This window comes from Vespa velutina, chromosome 1, assembly GCF_912470025.1.
Source record: "Vespa velutina chromosome 1, iVesVel2.1, whole genome shotgun sequence".
Classification (NCBI taxonomy): Eukaryota; Metazoa; Arthropoda; class Insecta; order Hymenoptera; family Vespidae; genus Vespa; species Vespa velutina.
The window spans coordinates 12,146,019-12,165,402 of NC_062188.1; the positions used below are offsets into that span (position 1 = coordinate 12,146,019).

The window sequence follows — 19,384 nt, forward strand, 5'->3', positions numbered from 1 at the left end:
TCGAAGGTCTTGATCTTTCATGAATTTAACATTTTTATGAATAAAAAATTATTGATATTTCTTTGTCGTTCTGTTATTCATTTCTAGGTATTCGATGTATTTTTATCTTTTTTCGCGCGTAAATTCTACGTTTGCCGTGTAATGAGTAGAAGAGAAAAAGAGGAGGGGGAAGAAATGCATATTAAAAACATAAATAAAAAAAATATATAGGATTAACGCAGTATCATCCGGCGATTCACAATGGAACGTGCCATAATGGAGTTGTATCGGTTTAATCTTGACGATATATTTGATTAGTGTGACGTTCGTAATGCCTTTAATAGGATTAGAAGAGGACACAATGAATACCATTAGATAATATCGTCATGTTGGGCAGTACTGGATACGATCAATTGATAGTCTGTGTTCGACATTGTTCTTCGCATAGCGCGCTGGGAAGCGTCTTATACGCTGCTAGCAGACGACATATGCTTTGGATATCGTTGATACAAAAACATATTTGACAATCTTTTAATAATTGTTATTAGTAATTGGTTCCTACGAAATGTCATCGCCAACACAAGTGGTTAGTAAATATAATGAAAATAGTTTTCTCATTCCATCAATGTTTTCATTACGCTATATTTATATCAGAAATATAACGCATAAGCAACTTCAGTTGTGTCTTTCTTTTTCATTGTTATCAATCAGAAATATAACAAAGAAAAAAACGTCGGTTTGAAACATGAAATTTGAAAAAATGATTCGTTTTTGTTTTTTGTGATTATGGAATTAAAATTCAATATTTACGTTTGAATAAAGTTATTACAGCGATAAATGTGATTTATTTTTTTTGGAATATAAATAGAAGTTTGCTTTCTCTTTCTCTCTTTCTTTCTGTCTCTCTTTTCCTTTGTTTGTTATTTTCTTTGTCTCTATGTTATCATACTTGCACATATACTACTTTATTTAACATATATCATTATATCAGTTTGATAAATTTAATCTTGTTTACTAAAGACTAAAAGTTATCTTTTTTCATTTGCTGTTTGTAATTAAATATAATTATACTATTTATACTTTTAGGAAGAACCAAATATGTCCTAAATTATTGTTTTTGTTAATTATAAATATTGTACGAGTATAGAATCCTTTATGTTGCAGATAAAAAGTGTTGGCCCAAAATTAGTTCCATTTTTTAAAAGTGTGTCTGTATATTTTGTACTATTAGCAGAGCAGCCGTCTTTATTAACAGCATGCTTCAAATGTTTGCCAATAATAAGTCTTATCATATTTGTTTTGTTACATGGAATTAGTTTATCCAAAGAGTAAGTTTGATATAATTTCATATTGCATTTATTTATAAAATTATATTAATTGTAAGTAAATAATTACTTATTGTAAAAGCATTTGTATAAATATATGTTTTTATATAAATACATATATTGTATAAATACATATTTTTATAATTTACAGGTATACTTTTTCTAGACGTATTTTAACAGGTTTAGTCTTCAGTTGTATAGGAGATGCTTTGCTAGTATGGCCGAATTGTTTCATTGCAGGAATGTGCATGTTTGCTATTGCTCAAATCATGTACATCTATGCATTTGGTTTTAAACCGATAAATTTGGTACTTGGTGCTATAATGTACACATTATGTTCCCTAGGTAAAAAATATCTTGATATTTATGCTATTAGTATAACATGGAATAACAAAAATCCTATGTTTCAGTCATATGTCTTTTAATGCCTGGTCTAAGTGGTATTCTAGTCATAGGTGTTCCGATTTATACAGTGTTATTAACTACAATGGCATGGAGAGCCATCTCACGAGTACAATTTTTTGGGGTTAGTATAAATTATTTCATTTCTCATATTAAATAATAATTATTTTAAAATTTAAAGAATTATTGATTTAGTTGAAATCTTTCTATAGAGATCTATTTTATTTATCTTCAAGTGGACAATTATCTTTGTTGTTTATATATGCCCCTATTGTATCTTATCTCTATATGCTATTATCTGCAATTATAATTTATTGTTGTTTTTCAGATCTTTCTAAACGAATATTTTAATTTTTATGATTTTCCAATGTAGCAGCAATTTTTTCAACTATCTATATAGAATTCATTGCAATAAATCTAGTAATCCATTATCTTGTTACTTTTTATTAAGTGAAGAGTTAGGGTCACTTCAATTGAGTCAAATGTACATGTATGTATTAATAGAATATATGTTCAAAGTGTTTCTTCTTTATCACTGGTAATCATAAAAGTAGTCTCCCTACAGTTTATAATTTCATAATTTCAAAAAATCAGATCTTTCAAATAAATCTAAGTTAATTCATATTTTACTATCATAGTATCTGTGTTAAAGTATATATTTGTATTTTTGTTTATTAGGAATTATGGACATGGACAAAATTATGCAGCTGTGTTGGCAGTATATGCTTTCTAATATCTGATACACTACTTGGTATCCATTATTTTCGTAATCCATTACCGTACTCTCAGGTATGTTTAAACATTTACTCAATTTACATTAGTTAAATAATCCAACAATTTTACTTTGCTTTCAGGTGTCTATCATGTTGACATATTACACAGCTCAATTAGGAATAGCTTTAAGTGCAGTAGATTCAAAAAATAATTACAATACTGTTGATAGTACAAAGCCTGTTGGTAAAATCAGAAAATAAAACAAAGTTATCTTTTAGAATGACATAGAAAAATAGGTGGCAATGAATTTTAGAAGTATAAAAATATTAAATTGATAGATGTAGAGTATATCTTTATAATTAGAGATATTACTTTATATGTGGTAAAGTTTTTTTCTCTATTCTATAATACTATTAATCTATCACTGCCAATAATATAGGCATGAATTTATCTTCAACAACTCACTATATATATATATACAGTGTCACTTTAGATATAATACTATATCACACATATAATGAAAGATGTATTTGAGAATATCAGTATATTAGTAAATGTATTTGGAAATACTTTTATCCACTAAATCGATGTAGCTAATGGATCTATTGTTATACCTGCATGCACGTTTGTGCATGTGTGATTTAAAAATCGTTGATATAAAACCGTTAGATATGTTCATTGTTATAATAATAGCAAATATTTCTCTTAATGAATAGTGTTACTCTTTATGAGCTTAGTACGAACAATTCTTAGTTTAATAACAGTAAACATTTTTTTATCCTTTTAAAAAAGTATATAAACTTTGCACATACTTTCTCCTAGTAAAGTTGTTGTTATATATATTTTTATGAAAACAAAATGCTTATTATTCAGTTATTGATACTATAAAGTCATGTTCTTTCATGACAAGATCTCTATAATTATGTATATTTGCATACCATTTCTTCGGACCAATATCAATTGATATAGTACCATCTATTAGACAGTTGATTATACTTGCCTTACACTCTGTGTGTAATCCCTTCATGACATAATAATGAAAAACATTACATCACAACTCTAAATGTTACAATGAGTCTGTACATTTTAAAAAGAATTTTCTAAAAAGAAATGTGTCAGATATTTTGTATTCTATATGGCAACAAAATCATGTAATGTTTGTTCTATAGACATGTGTAGAAACGAAAATAGAACAGATGATGACAGATTTTCTATATATAAAATATTAGTTTATTTAAAGGTGTGAACAGAAAATTGAAAAATTAATCGTTCAATGATAAAATTTATTATTATTACGATTTAGTAAATGACTAATTTGAATAGGGTTATCTTTCAATATTCCTAAACGTATGCTATATATAAATATTAAATTGTATTTGATGCAAATATTATTTGAAGTATGAAGAATGATTTTTAATGATTCAATATTTATATGTATGTACAACTTATGTACATGTATGTATGTATGTAATATTCCTATATGTATTCTAGCTCGCAATTAGTTACTGTGGTGTAATATATTTGTTGATATATCAGAGTATATATAATGTAATGTAATAGATAAAATGTATTTTGAATAGACAAGATGGGCAATATATTTTAGTGATAATAAAGCAGAAATACTACTAAGATTTCATATTGTACAAATCTACGTTTTAAACAAAGTCGTTAAGATTGTAATATACATACATATATATATAATATATATATACATATATATATATATATATATATATATATATATATATATATATATATTTATATATTATATAATGATATAGCACTGCAAATTACAATATAATACAATGTTCATATCATTTATCTTTAAGCTTACTCTTTCACCTCTAACTGCCGTATAGTAGAGAGTTAGACACAATATCCAAGAAGGTATAATAAATAAGTCTTTGTGAAGAATTCATAGAAACTCTTAGTGTTAAAAATGAATGTTATTACGTACACAATGTGTTATACAATAAATATGATTTCAAAAAATTAATTATGGTTAGAGGATTTATATCATTTTTAATCTTACAATATCTCTAAATTATCGAAATGTGACGTAAATACAGCGCGAGAAGCGTAATTTAATATAATAAGTTAGAGAGAAGAGCGTTGTAAACACATTTCTGTCTTTTTACCAAAATAACTTGGATGTTATCTACAAATGAAATATGCTTTGAATGTGCCTGTTATAACGATTCATATATGTATGAATTAATGTCATTGATAATTCGAAAGATATATGATTATCAGTAATCATTCGAAAGTTAAAGATATCGGTATGTTTATGTTATCAATTTTTTGGAAAATCAATTAAGAAAACGTTTAAATCCAACCGCCCATAATTTGACCGGTCGCTTTAGACTTTCCACGTAATTTTGTTGTAGCCACTGGAACATTATCTTCTTGCTGCTTTGAAGTCTTTGGTACTTCTTTATCTGTTCCCTCTTTCTTCTTTTTCTCTTCCTCTTCTTTCTTCTTTTTCTCTTCCTCCTCTTTCTTCTTTTTCTCTTCTTCCTCTTTCTTCTTTTTCTCTTCCTCCTTTTTCTTCTTTTTCTCTTCCTCCTCTTTCTTCTTTTTCTCTTCCTCTTCTTTCTTCTTTTCTTCTTCTTCTTTTTTTTTTCCATCATCTACATTTTGATCCTTGGTTGGTTCTTGGGTTGCCTTACCTTCATCAGCTTTGCCAGATTTACTTGCTGAGGTTTGTGTCTCGTCTGATATCTTGCTGACATCATCCTCTCTCGGATCTTCAGGTATTGGCGATGGAGTTCTAAGTTCTGCAGGCTTTCCATCTGGTGTTAACTTATCACCCTGTTTATCGATACTTCCAGCGCTCATTGATTTTAATATTCCTTTCTTCAGAGACTCTGACAAAATTAACTTTGGACGTTCACCTTCGGACATTTTTACCTTCACACTTGATCTTTGAGAGGAAGTTGCATTCTTCCCTTCTCCTGCTCCTTCTCCTTCTGCTTCAGTTTCTGTTTCATCATTTTCATTTTTATTACCCTCAACAAAATTGGATTTACTCAACAAATGTTTTAATGTACATACAAATTGAGTATCTATATATTATTAACTGACCTTCCGTATCTTCAACTTCATCAATCTGCTTAATTCGTTTCATCATGAATTTGGCATAAGCGATTCTCGTCGTAGGCGTCACTTCGGATAGATTTGGATTATATTCGAGCAAACGATTAGGATCAAGAGAGGCTAAATCGGAATTTGCTTGACCCCGCATACTTCTACGAATACTCCGTCTCGTTTGCTTTGCGAATGCCTCATTCGAACTTCCTATTGGATCTTTAGCAAACGTGTTCTGTCGAACAACGGCATTCCAATCTTTCTTTTTACTACCGCTACCTTTACGTCCGATCGCTTTAGCAATTTGACTGAACACATCTTTCGGTTCTTTTTCATTTGCTTGTATAACTGCATTCACGATGCCTTCTACTATACCAATCTGGAAATCCTTTTGCAAGCGACGTTCCATTACTCGACCCTTTTTACCAGATACTACGAACAAATATACATTAGTTTATATATCTAAGTATATATAGGATGGGGCATTTAAGTTCGAATACCTAAATATTTTCGTTATCTATGGTTTTATGAAAGAAGTCCTTAGGACAAGATTATATTATTTAATAGGGCACATATAGCGATAAGATAATTTGTTTTCTAAACTTATTTTTTTGAAGTGATTTCAAGAATTAAGGATTAAGGACTTCTTCCATAAAATAAATAAGGGAGATATTTAGGTGTTCTCATTGAAATTCTACATTTTGTATAAATAAGTTTAAAATTTAACTAGTAAGTTTAAATTTTAACTTTAAATTAAAATTTTAAATAGTAGTGATTTTTAGTAAAACATTGTATACTAATTGCTACCAACATGCAGCGTCCTGTTTATCAAGAGTCGGCGTTCGCATTCCATTCTGACGGAGAATGTCGATTAATTCATATCGTAATGTCGAAATGTCTTGTCGAATTTCCATGACATCGTCTTCCGTAATACCAAATTCATCACGTTTTCTTTGTTCCGCTGTCACGTAACGACGAATAAGTAATCGCATTACGGTGTCATGCCTGATCATTGCTTTCTCTCGTGATTTTTTCTAAAATACGAGTTTATAATTAGCAGAAACGTTTCCTTTAAAAATCATATAAATGACATGAGAATATATAAAGTGCAAAAGATTAAATATACTTACGATTAAAGACCGTGTAGGTCGTGAAGTTTTGCCACATTTAAGAATCTTGTCAAAAGTTTTACTCGTTGGAACCATGTTAAACGGTGGTGGCACAGTGTCACCATCTTCAAAGTAACTCATCCAAAGATGACTTCGTGCAAATTTCCACTCTGTATCAGCTCTTTCCTAAAAATAACAAAATTACGTTCATTTTCTTCCCTGTTTCCTTCTTTATTAGGAATGGTAACACTTTTACTATTTTATAACAATACCGAAATGATCTGATAGGAATTAGACATCATAGCAATTAGCATATTGAGTAATACAATAACGTTGATGACCGAATATGATCCAAACATAAGCAGAGCCCAGAATCTTGTAAAACTTTTTATTCCGGTTAGATCAAAAGACATCAAATCTACCATACCAAAACTTGCCCAAAATAGTGACTGTGAGGTTTCAAAAAGACTAAAAATAAAATAAATAAATACGTTTAGTAAATCATATTTGATTTTATTCGAAGGATTAAAAATATCTTTTTTATACTTAGCAAATCTTCGCCATATCGAGCAAGCTTTTTCTTGATTATCAAAATCCGGCAATCCGTTAGGCATATGATAACATTTCATCTTTTCCAAGTCAGCATAATACCACATTAATTGATTCATACCACAGCCAAAAGCGAATAGAACGAGTGTATAAATAAAGAAAAATTTAATAATATCTATTATCATTCTACCTAAAGAAATCTGTAAAGGTCCGAGATGTGGATTTACACTGAATATGTGAACGAGTTTCAAGAAACTGAAATATATAGATGTAAAAAAATTATATAGGGAAATTTGTACAATTTTGAGAAATATTTATTATGATAGTTGATAAAAAAATTTACCTAAATATCATTCCAGCGGCAAAGGCTCCTTCCGAGAGAAGCATAGGATCGAAGGCATGCCATTTATCCCTTGGATACCAAGGATCCTCTCCACTCCAATATTCTCTCTATGTAAATCAAAAAAATAATATCCAAGTACAGAGTCCAAGTTCGAAATGAATAAAAAAAAAGAACAGTAGAGCATAATCAAAACTGTACCTGTACTATAAACCAAGCAGTCATTCTCATACCTATCCATATAACGTAAAACGTATTTTGTATAAAGTCCACTATATTCCATAAATCTGATACATACTCGATTAATCCGTCCGACCATAATGATCTTATTTCTCCAATCACTAAACCTACGGTATTTATAAAAGTAACAATTAATTTGTGCTTATTGCCAAATGTATTCCTATAAATTATGTATCTTCATTATATAAATCACCATTTTTCCTGATATTTTCTTTTTTTCAAATCAAAATAAAATTGATTTACTTATTACGTAGATAATAACGCCAGATTCAACAAAACCCGGAATGCAACCTCGCTCTCGTCTCTTCCATCCAGCAAGTATTTCTCGCATCCATACATTACCAAATAATTCGATAGCCAAATATTCAATCCGTTGAGATGCCATTCCGAGTAACACTGTAATTTATATCGATTTTTTCCTTATAAAACGTGTACGCGATAAAAAGAGAATTAAAATATTTACTTACTGAGAAAAAAAGCGTAAGACGAAGAATGACAAATAAACTTGACAAATGGTTTTTTCATAAACAAACCCATTTGTGAAGTAGGAGACATCATATAAATTGTACTATACACAGGAAACATAGCACCGAGTTTTCCAACTTCAATTAGTTGACCGATCATACTTTTTCTTCTGAAACCAGGTAGACCATCGTACCAAATAGCTGCTAATAATTGTTGTACGTTCGGATGAGCTACGAACTGAAGAGCAAGAAAAATTAATCAGTATAAGATTTATTTGAAACATTTTTGGATAAAATGCACAATATTCAAAGTGTGTGAGTATATATTAAATGAATTCTCCGGAAGGATGAGTTCTTTATGGTAGGCAACACCTTGCAAGTATAAAACATGCATGTATAAAAGAAAATATATTTAGGGGCTACTTCTGAGATGATGTTCAAATTTTCGGGAATGATGAAGAAGGACACAACCATCAATATCAGATAAAATACCCTATGTATAATCTTATAATCTACATAAACGTATATATCTTATCTTGGTATAATATAATGTAATAAGATAGTAGATAATGCTCTAGTATAAATAATTATGTTTTCTTATTCCATTTTGGCTAATGTGGTTTTGCCCAATAATTTTTGACTAGGGTATTTTCGGACTTGGATATCTGATTTGATATTAATGTTTATATCTTTCTTCATCATTCCTAAAAATTTCAAACATTAATCCGGTAAAACTCTATGTATACGTTTACCTGCTTTTGCTTATATTTTATAGCTAGTTTTAGTCTTTCTAAAGTTTGTCGTTCTCCGGGTTCCCAATTATCTCCAGTAGGATTATAGTTAAGCATAATCTCTAATTCGTATGACGTACGTGCATGATCCAATAATGCAGTTGCAAAATGTTGCGTTTGCTCTCGCATTTCCTGAAAATATATTAAAATATTTAGACAAATCAAATTTATTCGAACAGAATTGAAAAACAGAGTAGTTGAAAAAAAATTACATTATACTCAAATCGGAATTCTTGTTCCATTCGACTGAGACGACGTAATTCCCATGAAAGTTCAAAAGCCGTTAAAAGAGGATCTCTCGAAGATAGAGCGATAAGAGACGGTGATGTTAAGGCTCTGTATGCGTTTATACGAGATTGTGAATGCCGAAGGGAGTCTTCCTCGCTCGAAATAACGCACTCGTCGCAGCCACATCTAGAAAGTCGTAGAGCAATCACATTAAAAAAAACATTAGATATAAAAATCTTATAGTAAAGATTTATCTGTCATTAAAAAAAAGTGACCTGGCATCGTGAGGTGTAGGAAGTGTCGCTCCTCGATCCAAAAGTATTTTCAGAATTTCATAATTATTTTTATGTGCTGCCAATACTAGCGGAGTTATGTCAGGAGTGAAATTAGATGAAGATCTATCTACGGCTTCCCAACTCTAAAAGAAATATCAATCTTGATTTATATTTCAAATATGTTACAAATTTGATTTAACTCGTTCTTGAACTTACGTAAGGTTGGCCTACAATATGGATTTTTTCTTCCCATTCTAATAAAATCTCCACGGCTTCTACATATTCTTCTTTGATGGCGTGTAAAAGTGCATCCTATAATTTAATTCAATTTCTGTAATTAATGCAAAATATAATTATTGCTAAAACTGCACGAAAAGATATTTAATTTTTTATTATTATAACCTTCACTTGTATTCCTAATTCCAGGAGCAATTTAATAAGCTCAATATTTTCATTTTCGATGGCTGCTATTAAAGCTGATCGATTTAATGGATCCACACAATTTATATTCAAAATATCTGGATTATCCTTATTTTCTTCTAATAACCTATTTAATATGATTCTCATTATTGATTTTTTTTTATTATTGTAATTACGAACATTGGATTATTTTTCTATACCTTTTGACAGTTGCACAGTCACCTCTTTCCGCACTCAATAGAAAGTGCTTTTCAACGGGTCCGAGAACATAATCAGGCGGTGGATTTAGCGATTGTACGGAAGGTGCTCTGGCTTCATTGCTAAGAAGATCCTGCTGTGATTCAGATGGATTCATAGTTCACGTTCTGCAAGTTCACTTTCGTCAAAACATAACAGGATTCATTCGGGATCGTCGCTTCCTTGGCGATTCTTTATCTTGAAATTTTTTTTTTTACTTTTTTTCTTTTTTAAATCAATTAGAACTGAAAAAATAGTTATCACCGAACTATCGAATCAGCATGTATTCTTACAGTCACTTTAAACAATTTTTACACTCAACGATACGAATTCGTTATCGATGACGAAATATTACTTAAACTCTTTTTATTCGATGCACCTTGTTATAAAAATTTTATTGCTCCATGGGGACGTATTAAAACGGTAACATACGAGGCAACACTTATGAATTGTACTGGTACAATAAAAGCACGCTGAAGCTTACCGAAACCTTACATCGTTCAGCAGGTGGGGATCTCGACAGCGGATTAAGTACAGATATATAGAATGCAAAAGAAACACGTGTTTCTGATACTGATTTCTACCATTTCACGACATAACCATTTATATATGTTTCTGATCCGTGTTATATACTTCAGTAGATACAGATCGTAAAACTTATTTTTAGGATTAATGGAAAACTGGATCGGAAGAGGATAAAACGATTAATTTAATCCAAGGTCTTCGAATGAATTCGTTTCAATGAAGCTTCAACGTAATAACCATTTAAAAAATTTTCTTTTTTCCAATTTGCTCTTTCAATCAATGTGAATTCATATAATTTTTTTTTTTCGAAAGAACTTTCAGATATCTTTTATTATTTTATTCAACATGGATTATTTAAAACAATACAAAAGATTTGCACGTATAAGTTTTATCCATGACATTTTTGAAGAGTACACGATTTTTTTTATCTAAATCCAAATTTTCTCTCTTTTTCTGTTTCTTTGTCAATTTAAACATCAGAAAGGTAGGCGGATAATTATTCTTTTTTTCTCTTCTTTTTAATTGTCTAGAAAATATTTAATTTCGAACTTAATCCTATGATATGAATTAAATTAATTTGCAAAACATGCACTCATACCATTCGTAATAATAATTTATTCGAGCTCGCCTTTGGAATAACTGCCTTCTCCCAAACTTTCTTTTCTTGCCACCAAATTCGCTGATATTCATTCGACAATAGTAACTCGATGCACGGGCGTCTCTCTCTACGAAAACGTAATACATCGAATTATATATTTCTTTCGGGCGTGGTTTTGAAATCAAGATCATCAAGATGAATTTGCATAAGCGTTCGAGCGTTGTGTCACACTTCATTCTTGCCCAACACAATTATAAATAAGTATACATAAATATGCATGCTGTGTATCCTTACGAAGAAATACATCGTAGGATAATTTCGAGGACACGATACGAATACATACGTACTTTTCATAAGACGGTATAAACACCTTCTTTGTTGCATGATCCGAAGAGATGATGTTATCTTGAAATTTGTAAGATGTCGGAGGCGTCCAAGCTTTTATTTTAGCGTCGATACCGCTAAGAACCATAATAATTTCGTTTCAATTTTTTTTACTTTCGAAAAATTTTGAAATATTAAATTGAATATACACCCTCGTCTTGACCTAAAAATTCGTCCTTTGGTTACACTTACAACATATACAAGAGGTTATAAATAAACAAATGATTGATTCTATATTGTTTAAAACAAAAGATCGAAATACGATACTATTTTGAAGATAAGAATTGAAACGTATGCTATTAAATTTAACGAGAAGAAGATTGATGGAAGATATAAAATTTTCTTTCTTTTTTTTTTTTCTTTTCTTTCTTTTTCTTTTTGGAGAAAGTCATTTCTTAAAATGTTCTTTATTTCAAAGTCACGAGTTACCACTAGGAAGGGTTGTAAAGAGAATGGGAGAGGGTAAGGTAAGCATGGTAGGAGACAAGTCACACCTCGTCTTCTCGCTTCATTCAGAAAAGATCATATGGAGAAAAGATAGTCTCCACGGACGGTCGAAGTCTTTCGAATGTTCGTCGATCGTGCGATACGATCACCGTCGATCGTTCATGTACCGTGAAATAGCGTAAATATGTGAAAAGAAAAAAAAGAAAGAAAAAAAATGGAAATAATAAAATCATATAATATAAAAGTAAAACTCAGCTGATCGTGTTAATTATATTATCTATAGAGTATTATTTCATTGAGAACTATTAAAAGTGAATCGAAGATAAGAATCGATCATCGATCGGTAAGAGCATTGCTATAAAAGATCATCAATGAAATCAACGTGCAATAGAGTCATTAGAAATGCAGAAAACTAAAGATTGTAAGGTAGAAAGAAGAAGTTGATTCTTTTGAGAAAATATAATATATATTTTTCAATATAATTTCATTATATATACCATACATTACATATATATATATATATATTGATTGTAATAAATTAATAAATCATGGGAGAAACTATATGTCTTTATGGAAAAACGTCGCCGGATATAGAAAATTTTCTAAAAGGAGCAACACCATCCCGAACATGCGCGGACGTCGTTCTTTGTTGCTTCGGTGGTGAAAGGTTTTTGACGCATCGACTCGTTCTTTCAGCTGCTAGTCCTTACCTACAGGTTCGTTCTTTTTTTCTTGTCAATCTTTTTGTTACTTCATTAAATCGCGTTACATAATTCTCGCACATTCGCATCGACAGAGATCATTAAAATTTTTTGATGCCCTGGTTATTATTTCAATTGTCAAGTACTATCCAAAAAAAAGAAAAAGAAAAAAAAGATGTAAAGAAAAAAAGTGGTATGACCTAGTATTATATTTCTTTCTTTGTATTCACCACAGAAAATTTTGGAGGCTGATAACAAATCGTCGAATCATCGAGAACCTATAACCATCGTATTAGCAGAGATCGAATCAACGGAATTATCGGCAATCCTCGATTTTATCTATACCGGTAGTACGAAAGTATCACGAGCAAGATTGAACGCATTTCTACGAACAGCTACAGTCTTACACATATGTCTTCCACCCCTGCCTGCTGCGATCGTCTACAATACATTTGATCGAGAGAATACATCGTATACCTTCGATTTCAAGGTTGGCCCAAGTCATCCACCGTATGAAATGTCTTTGGACTTAAGTAGAGTCACTGAACATCCTCTAGAATCGCTTAAATTTCGAACAGAAGACTCTTGGGAGACACAATTGACGTCATTGAAATATTCAGACAAATTGGAATCATCTAACAAAGTAGATTATCCATGGATAAACAAGGATATAGTTTACTCCGAGGAAAGATGGTGGAAAACCGATCGACGTCGTCGCCACGTAGCGAATTGTGTGACGGCATCACCTTGGCGTCAAATCGTCAAACTTCATCATTCGCCAAAAGTTCGATCGAATCTGACGAATAGTCTCGTAAGTATCCTTTATTTACATCTTCATTCCTTATTTAGTATTTATCAATGACTATTGCAGAATACCGATAAACTAACGGACAAGTTGAAAGAAGATAAAATCAGCGTAACTTCGTATGGTGTTCAATACGACGATTCTACCAAGCAACATTCTTCTTTCGAAAGTATCGTCGATTCCATCGATACGACGTACCTATCCAAAGAAGTTCGAGAAAAGAAGACATCAGGGAGAAAATCTGAAAGAGAAAATCTCGAAGATCCTTGTAAGGATCTTCGAAGGAACGAAAAAGAAGAGACGAAAAAAGAGAAACCATTTCGTTGTGCTGATTGTGGGAAAGAATTTTCGCAGTTGCGCAATTACAAGTACCATCGTAGCATGCACGAGGGTACACAGGAATTCGCGGCGAGTTGCCCGGAATGCGGGAAATACTTCAACGATCGTGGTTACCTTAGCTCGCACATGAAGATCCATCGTAATCGTAAGGAATACGCTTGTCTCATATGCGGCAAGAGTTTCAATCAACGAGTGGCTTATAATATGCATGCTAAGATACACACCGGTTTGAAGCCACACAGTTGCGAACAATGTGGTAAAGCTTTCTCGCGGAAAATGCTTCTTAAACAGCATCTCAGGACCCATTCTGGCGAACGACCCTATCGATGTCACATCTGTCAGAAGGCTTTTGCGGATAGATCGAACATGACGCTTCACACGAAGCTTCATTCTGGGTTGAAGCCTTATCAATGTAATCTCTGTTCCAAGGCCTTCACTAAGAAGCACCATTTAAAGACTCACCTCAACTCTCATACTGGATCCAAACCTTATTCATGTTCCAAATGTGGTCTCAATTTTTCCCAAAGTAGCAATATGAGAACACATTTTAAGAAATGTACATACGAAATAAATTCCATAATTCTGATTGATAATTCGAAGAAGATGAAACTCTAATTGACAAAATAATCTATGCTTTATAAAAAGCAAATGTAAACATTTCGAAATCAATTGTATAACTTGCGAACGAGACTAAAACAATTTTTTTTATCTATATATATTATACGTTTTTTCATTTTTATTATTTCACTAAACCCTTTTTCCGATAAATCGAAACGCGATATATATCGTGAAAATATATTTTTATTAACAAAAGGAGAGTAGCATGACTCGGAATCACATCAAACACGGTACATGACCTTTCCCATGGCAAGGAAATCTCATAATTATCTCCTTAATCTTCTAGACTCTTAAACGACCGTCCATTCGCCTTATGCTTTTATCTTTAAATCTTTATTCTTAACTCGTGAATAAGGATAATCTCAGAAAGAGATATCAAGAGAGAGGCAGAGAGATAAAGATAATGAATGAAAATTCTACAAAGGAATCTCGATTTGAATATAAATATTTAAAGTCAAAGCATATATTTCGTCATATTTTTCTAAAATGAAATTTGTCTGCATGAACCCATTAAAAAATTCAAACATTTATATCAAAGTAACTAACTGTTAAAATTAGTATTGCTCTGACTTGATCTTCCAGACGGTTAAATGACCACCTATTCATTTTTATCTTGTAATCTTTCTATATGGAAAGTATTATCCCTAGAAAAAGATGTACAGAAAGAGGAAAGGAAGATATTCGTATATGTACAAAAAAGAAGATGAATGAGGAAGAAGGAGAAAGAAGAAGATTCTCGGTTAAAGAGAAAACGGAGCTGAATCTGTTATGTTGTTATTGTTGAGTGTTAGCTTGACAACGCAATTATGTAGTCTCGTGATTAAGCCAGTGGTATATATTTTTAACTGTATACTCGAGCGACGTTAATCCAGTCCGAACGTGTAGCTGATCTTTCTCATGATCTTTCTTACTTTGTGAGCACACATATCTCCGAATTCAATAAAACAAACGCTTAATTGCGAGCGATAATTAAGTGACACGAGAGAAGGAGTGAGCTTCAAGTGAAGTGGTTGAACATACGTATACATATACATATACATATACATATACGTATGTACATAAATATAATATGTATAAGTATACGAAGAAACTTGACCGAAAGAATCCTTTTGCGTCCTTTGATATTAAATTATTTTTGCTTCTATGAATTCCTTTCATTTTTCTTTTTCCACAAATGTATTATTATATAACAAATGCATTAAATGATATAGACCGAAGTCGATTAAAACTATTCACGTAAATAAAATAAAAAGAAACAGAAATAAAAGAAAATAAAACTATATTCGTCCTTCGATCAGTTGATGTTTTACATGTGGCCTTCATCACTCACCGAAAAAAAAACCGGTTTCGTTATTTACTTTCTTATTTCCAATGCATATGCGTGATTCTTTTTATATCTTTTTTTTTACTATCATCAGTGCAGGTATACAACGTATCTATCTCTGATTACTTTTACTAAAAATTTACATAATCATATATTATTCTAATTAAGAATTGGAATCGTATCGTAATCGGTATAATTTGTTAGCGAAGTAATACGCTGCAATACGACAAGCTGATCTCAAAATTATCTCAGAACATATTTTATATTCCACTTGCTTAGTACAAATCAAAATCTTTGATCTAATTTTCGATATATAATACATATATACATAATACCTATAATTTCCATTATATATATTATATATATATATTGCAGATAAAATATATAGATAAATTATATTATATATATATATATATATATATATATATGTGTGTATAAAACATTATATAAAAAAATATATATATATTATTGTAGTATAGTTCTAATTACATCTGTTTTCAGAATAATAGATGGAATAAAAGAATAATAGACGTCTTTTTATACCAATGTTTTTTCTTTTGTTTTAATAAAATGTTGAACTTACGAACACGTATTAATCAGCTACCGTGAACTTTCATCAATATTTTATTTATTCGTTACTTACTGTCTTAGAAATAATTAAAATAATGGCAAACTCGAACACAAATTCGTTTCATATTTTATCTGAAAAACTTAATTCAAAATATAATAAAAATTCGGACTCTAATTCGACCGTATGTAAAAATAATTTTTATTATTACAAAATATTATAATTCTCTATAATCTAACTTTGTTAAGATTAAAATTCGAGTATCAAGCAGAAGTGAATGCCTCTAACTGTAACTGAAACCATATAATAAATTACATTATCGAATATTGACCACATGCGATTATATACGGTTAGGTTAGGATAAATTTGTAAAGAACGAAGTAATTAAAGTGTTATTTTATAGGTAAAAGAATGTTTGCAATATCAATTATTAACACCATTCCAAACACTCGTTTGGGAATTGAAAAATACTGTAATGAAAAGTTATTGGAATAAAGAAGTTGGAAAAACTCATTATTTAGTACCGCATTTACCAATCGGTATGGATCCCCTAAAAACAACTTTCGGAAAAAAATTTAAATCTGGTATGGCCTTATATATAAAAAATATACTTTTAAAATCAATTTTGTGCTTTCAAAAACGATCCCAAATTAATTCTATTTATTTTTTTACCGTAGTTTGATTAAACATATATTCTTAGAATAGACAAAAAAAATTTTTAATTCTAATTTGGATCTAATTTAGGGTCGTTTTAAAAACAAATATAAGATATATATATATATATTATATACTTATATATGTATATACATACATGAGCATTTGTTTACTAGAGGCAACAATGGCGGATTTAATTAATCCTCCCAAAATTGACAGAAAACTAATAATGCGCACAGATGTTAATTTCTGTAGATTTAAAGAAATAAGTCAAGAAGATGAAGGAACACAAATTACTAGAAAGTAATATATTTGTATATTTATAATTCGTGAAACCACACGCACATTCTTTAAAGTCAAACAATTAAAACTCTGTCATTTTTGAAAAATGTAGTAAATTACTTTATTCAATAAAAAAATTATCTATTTCACTTAAAACTATAGAAATACTTTCGCATAGCATATTATATTTTTATTAACGTCTTAATCAAAATTAATAAAAGTAATTCTATTCACATAGTTATAATTGTCACTTTAACAAATATACATATTTCGGAAAAAAGAATAATGCTGATGTAGAAGGATCTCGAATTAAAAAGATTATACAAGACAAAGATTATAATGCTACTACGTTAGTCAATTATATTCAAGCAGATTTTTTAAAAGACACACAACTTCTTCTTGGACAAATAAAGTAATGTAAATAATATAATTATTATAGTAAAATTAATAATCGAATATAATATAAAGTCAACAAAAGAAATCATTGAAATTTCTGAAGAAATCCGATAAAAAAATGTTTATCTCCATCAACTATATATGGTAAACCCTCGGCAAAACAAATAGATTCAGTAGCTGATGCACTACAAGAATCACCTATAGACAAAACGTTACTCTTCAAATGGAAATATTTACAATATCTGCGTAGCTTACGTAATAATCTTAAAAAACGTATTCCATATATCGATTACTTCGATATTTATGAAAATTTGGCTTCTTTGGACGAAGTAATGATATTTACACAATTACTTATAATTAATAATAGAATAAACAGTATATACATTTAATTATTTTTTAATGTATTTTCAGGAACATTTTTCCAGGGATATTTTTTAATATACATATTCACCTTCTCTTTTCTTTTTTTTCTCTATACCTTCTCCATTTAGATTAAGAAATTTCTTTTCTTTTCACCACAATAGAAATAAGAGAAATTTTCATGTCAACCTATACTGTTATTTTCAGAAACATACTGGTATCCTAACAGAAGAAGATCTATTTACAATTTTAGGGAACTATAATATCCATCCCGAAAGACAACTATTTGAACCATAATAGAAGAGAAATTTTTATGTCAACCTTTACTGTTATTTTCAGGAACATACTGGTATCCTAACAGAAGAAGATGTATTTACAATTTTAGGGAACTATAATATCCATCCCAAAAGACAACTATTTGAAGCATTGTTAGATCTTTTAGGATTACGACAAAATGGAAAACTTCTTTATAATGATGTAGTGGATCTTCTAAATTGGAAATGTCCATTTCCCACATTACCGATAACAAAAAGTAATAATATTTTTTTTTATAAGATTTGTGTATGTAATATTAGTTTTGAATAGTTATTCCATTAATAGAAATAATAACATATTTCAGAAAGTAAAGAAGATATGTCATCTCTACATGAAAATGAAAATAAATCTTACATAACTCCAACTAAATATCATTTTTGTAATGAAAAATCATATGCAAAGATTGATAATGCTTATGCTTTAATTTTTCCCAATATTTTTACAAAATATGGCTTGGATCATATAGATTTTTTCAAGGTATTGATCACTAAATTATAAACTTAAAACTATTATGTTCGTTAATATAGAATTATTCATATTATGGAACACAAATATTTATAGCTTCGAAGTAAACATGAAATACGAAGTATATTTGAAAATATTGGAATTACATTTCCTGATAACACTTTTGATATACTCTGGGAGAAAGCAATTCAAAAAGACGGTGCTGAGGGTGTATGTGTTGATACATTTAATTCTTTGTTAGATGTATCTACAGATGGAACTCATAAAAATGTCAAATATTAAATATATTAATAATAACAATAAATAAAATACTTGTAGAAAATAAAGTTACAAAAAACTTGGGTAAACAAAATTTAATAAATTTCAAACTTAGATAATGTTCTATAAATTTTACAATATTTCACTAGGTTATTCAAACTTATATTTGATATTAAAATATGTAA

The 19,384-nt window shown here is 30.0% G+C and overlaps 4 protein-coding genes across 7 annotated transcripts; 3 read left to right on the top strand and 1 right to left on the bottom strand.

The window, feature by feature from the left end:
- Positions 1-193: 193 nt before the first annotated feature.
- On the top strand, positions 194-4,416 carry LOC124952482 (lysoplasmalogenase-like protein TMEM86A). Its single transcript, XM_047502434.1, has 6 exons — positions 194-565; positions 1,144-1,307; positions 1,456-1,649; positions 1,715-1,830; positions 2,385-2,495; positions 2,561-4,416. The coding sequence occupies exons 1-6, from the start codon at positions 545-547 to the stop codon at positions 2,678-2,680; spliced, it is 726 nt and encodes a 241-aa protein (XP_047358390.1). The 5' UTR covers positions 194-544; the 3' UTR covers positions 2,681-4,416.
- Positions 4,348-10,637, bottom strand: LOC124952435 (transient receptor potential protein). 2 transcript variants are annotated; one of them, XM_047502315.1, is made up of 16 exons: positions 10,124-10,633; positions 9,906-10,050; positions 9,720-9,815; positions 9,504-9,646; positions 9,213-9,414; positions 8,962-9,132; positions 8,213-8,447; positions 7,989-8,141; positions 7,707-7,852; positions 7,509-7,615; positions 7,163-7,420; positions 6,889-7,084; positions 6,638-6,802; positions 6,319-6,541; positions 5,505-5,939; positions 4,348-5,401 (listed from the first exon to the last, which is right to left on the bottom strand). In XM_047502315.1, the coding sequence occupies exons 1-16, from the start codon at positions 10,276-10,278 to the stop codon at positions 4,746-4,748; spliced, it is 3,486 nt and encodes a 1,161-aa protein (XP_047358271.1). In that variant the 5' UTR covers positions 10,279-10,633; the 3' UTR covers positions 4,348-4,745. The 2 variants fall into 2 exon arrangements, with proteins under 2 accessions (XP_047358271.1, XP_047358280.1); XM_047502324.1 differs by lacking the exons at positions 4,348-5,401; positions 5,505-5,939; positions 6,319-6,541; ... (2 more) ...; positions 7,163-7,420; positions 7,509-7,615 and having other exon boundaries at positions 7,711-7,852; positions 7,939-8,141; positions 10,124-10,637.
- A 1,478-nt stretch (positions 10,638-12,115) lies between these two features.
- On the top strand, positions 12,116-14,673 carry LOC124952459 (zinc finger protein 391-like). 2 transcript variants are annotated; one of them, XM_047502378.1, is made up of 3 exons: positions 12,116-12,134; positions 13,051-13,626; positions 13,687-14,673. In XM_047502378.1, the coding sequence occupies exons 1-3, from the start codon at positions 12,120-12,122 to the stop codon at positions 14,572-14,574; spliced, it is 1,479 nt and encodes a 492-aa protein (XP_047358334.1). In that variant the 5' UTR covers positions 12,116-12,119; the 3' UTR covers positions 14,575-14,673. The 2 variants fall into 2 exon arrangements, with proteins under 2 accessions (XP_047358334.1, XP_047358325.1); XM_047502369.1 differs by lacking the exon at positions 12,116-12,134 and adding an exon at positions 12,190-12,830.
- Positions 14,674-16,423: 1,750 nt separating this feature from the next.
- Positions 16,424-19,301, top strand: LOC124946408 (EF-hand domain-containing family member B-like). 2 transcript variants are annotated; one of them, XM_047487074.1, is made up of 7 exons: positions 16,424-16,653; positions 16,873-17,053; positions 17,300-17,426; positions 17,644-18,130; positions 18,213-18,693; positions 18,781-18,953; positions 19,038-19,301. In XM_047487074.1, exons 1-4 carry the CDS (start codon positions 16,567-16,569, stop codon positions 17,819-17,821), a joined length of 573 nt encoding a protein of 190 aa, XP_047343030.1. In that variant the 5' UTR covers positions 16,424-16,566; the 3' UTR covers positions 17,822-18,130; positions 18,213-18,693; positions 18,781-18,953; positions 19,038-19,301. The 2 variants fall into 2 exon arrangements, 1 of the variants encoding a protein (XP_047343030.1); XR_007100051.1 differs by lacking the exon at positions 16,424-16,653 and having other exon boundaries at positions 16,666-17,053; positions 17,845-18,693.
- The last annotated feature ends 83 nt before the right edge of the window (positions 19,302-19,384 follow it).

What these genes read in the sequence shown, in the direction of transcription:
- LOC124952482 (XM_047502434.1), top strand. Translation starts at nt 545, where the DNA reads ATGTCATCGCCAACACAAGTG. An exon ending in CACGAGTACAATTTTTTGGG is followed by an intron (nt 1,831 to 2,384) that starts GTTAGTATAAAT and finishes TTTGTTTATTAG; the next exon opens with GAATTATGGACATGGACAAA. An exon ending in ATCCATTACCGTACTCTCAG is followed by an intron (nt 2,496 to 2,560) that starts GTATGTTTAAAC and finishes CTTTGCTTTCAG; the next exon opens with GTGTCTATCATGTTGACATA.
- LOC124952435 (XM_047502315.1), bottom strand. Translation starts at nt 10,278, where the DNA reads ATGAATCCATCTGAATCACAGCAGGATCTTCTTAGCAATGAAGCCAGA. An exon ending in CGTTATTATCTACGTAATAA is followed by an intron (nt 7,853 to 7,988) that starts GTAAATCAATTT and finishes TAAATACCGTAG; the next exon opens with GTTTAGTGATTGGAGAAATA. An exon ending in GCCGCTGGAATGATATTTAG is followed by an intron (nt 7,421 to 7,508) that starts GTAAATTTTTTT and finishes TATATATTTCAG; the next exon opens with TTTCTTGAAACTCGTTCACA.
- LOC124952459 (XM_047502369.1), top strand. Translation starts at nt 12,663, where the DNA reads ATGGGAGAAACTATATGTCTTTATGGAAAAACGTCGCCGGATATAGAA. An exon ending in CTGCTAGTCCTTACCTACAG is followed by an intron (nt 12,831 to 13,050) that starts GTTCGTTCTTTT and finishes TATTCACCACAG; the next exon opens with AAAATTTTGGAGGCTGATAA. An exon ending in CGAATCTGACGAATAGTCTC is followed by an intron (nt 13,627 to 13,686) that starts GTAAGTATCCTT and finishes TGACTATTGCAG; the next exon opens with AATACCGATAAACTAACGGA.
- LOC124946408 (XM_047487074.1), top strand. Translation starts at nt 16,567, where the DNA reads ATGGCAAACTCGAACACAAATTCGTTTCATATTTTATCTGAAAAACTT. An exon ending in CGGAAAAAAATTTAAATCTG is followed by an intron (nt 17,054 to 17,299) that starts GTATGGCCTTAT and finishes TTTGTTTACTAG; the next exon opens with AGGCAACAATGGCGGATTTA. An exon ending in GGAACACAAATTACTAGAAA is followed by an intron (nt 17,427 to 17,643) that starts GTAATATATTTG and finishes CTATTCACATAG; the next exon opens with TTATAATTGTCACTTTAACA.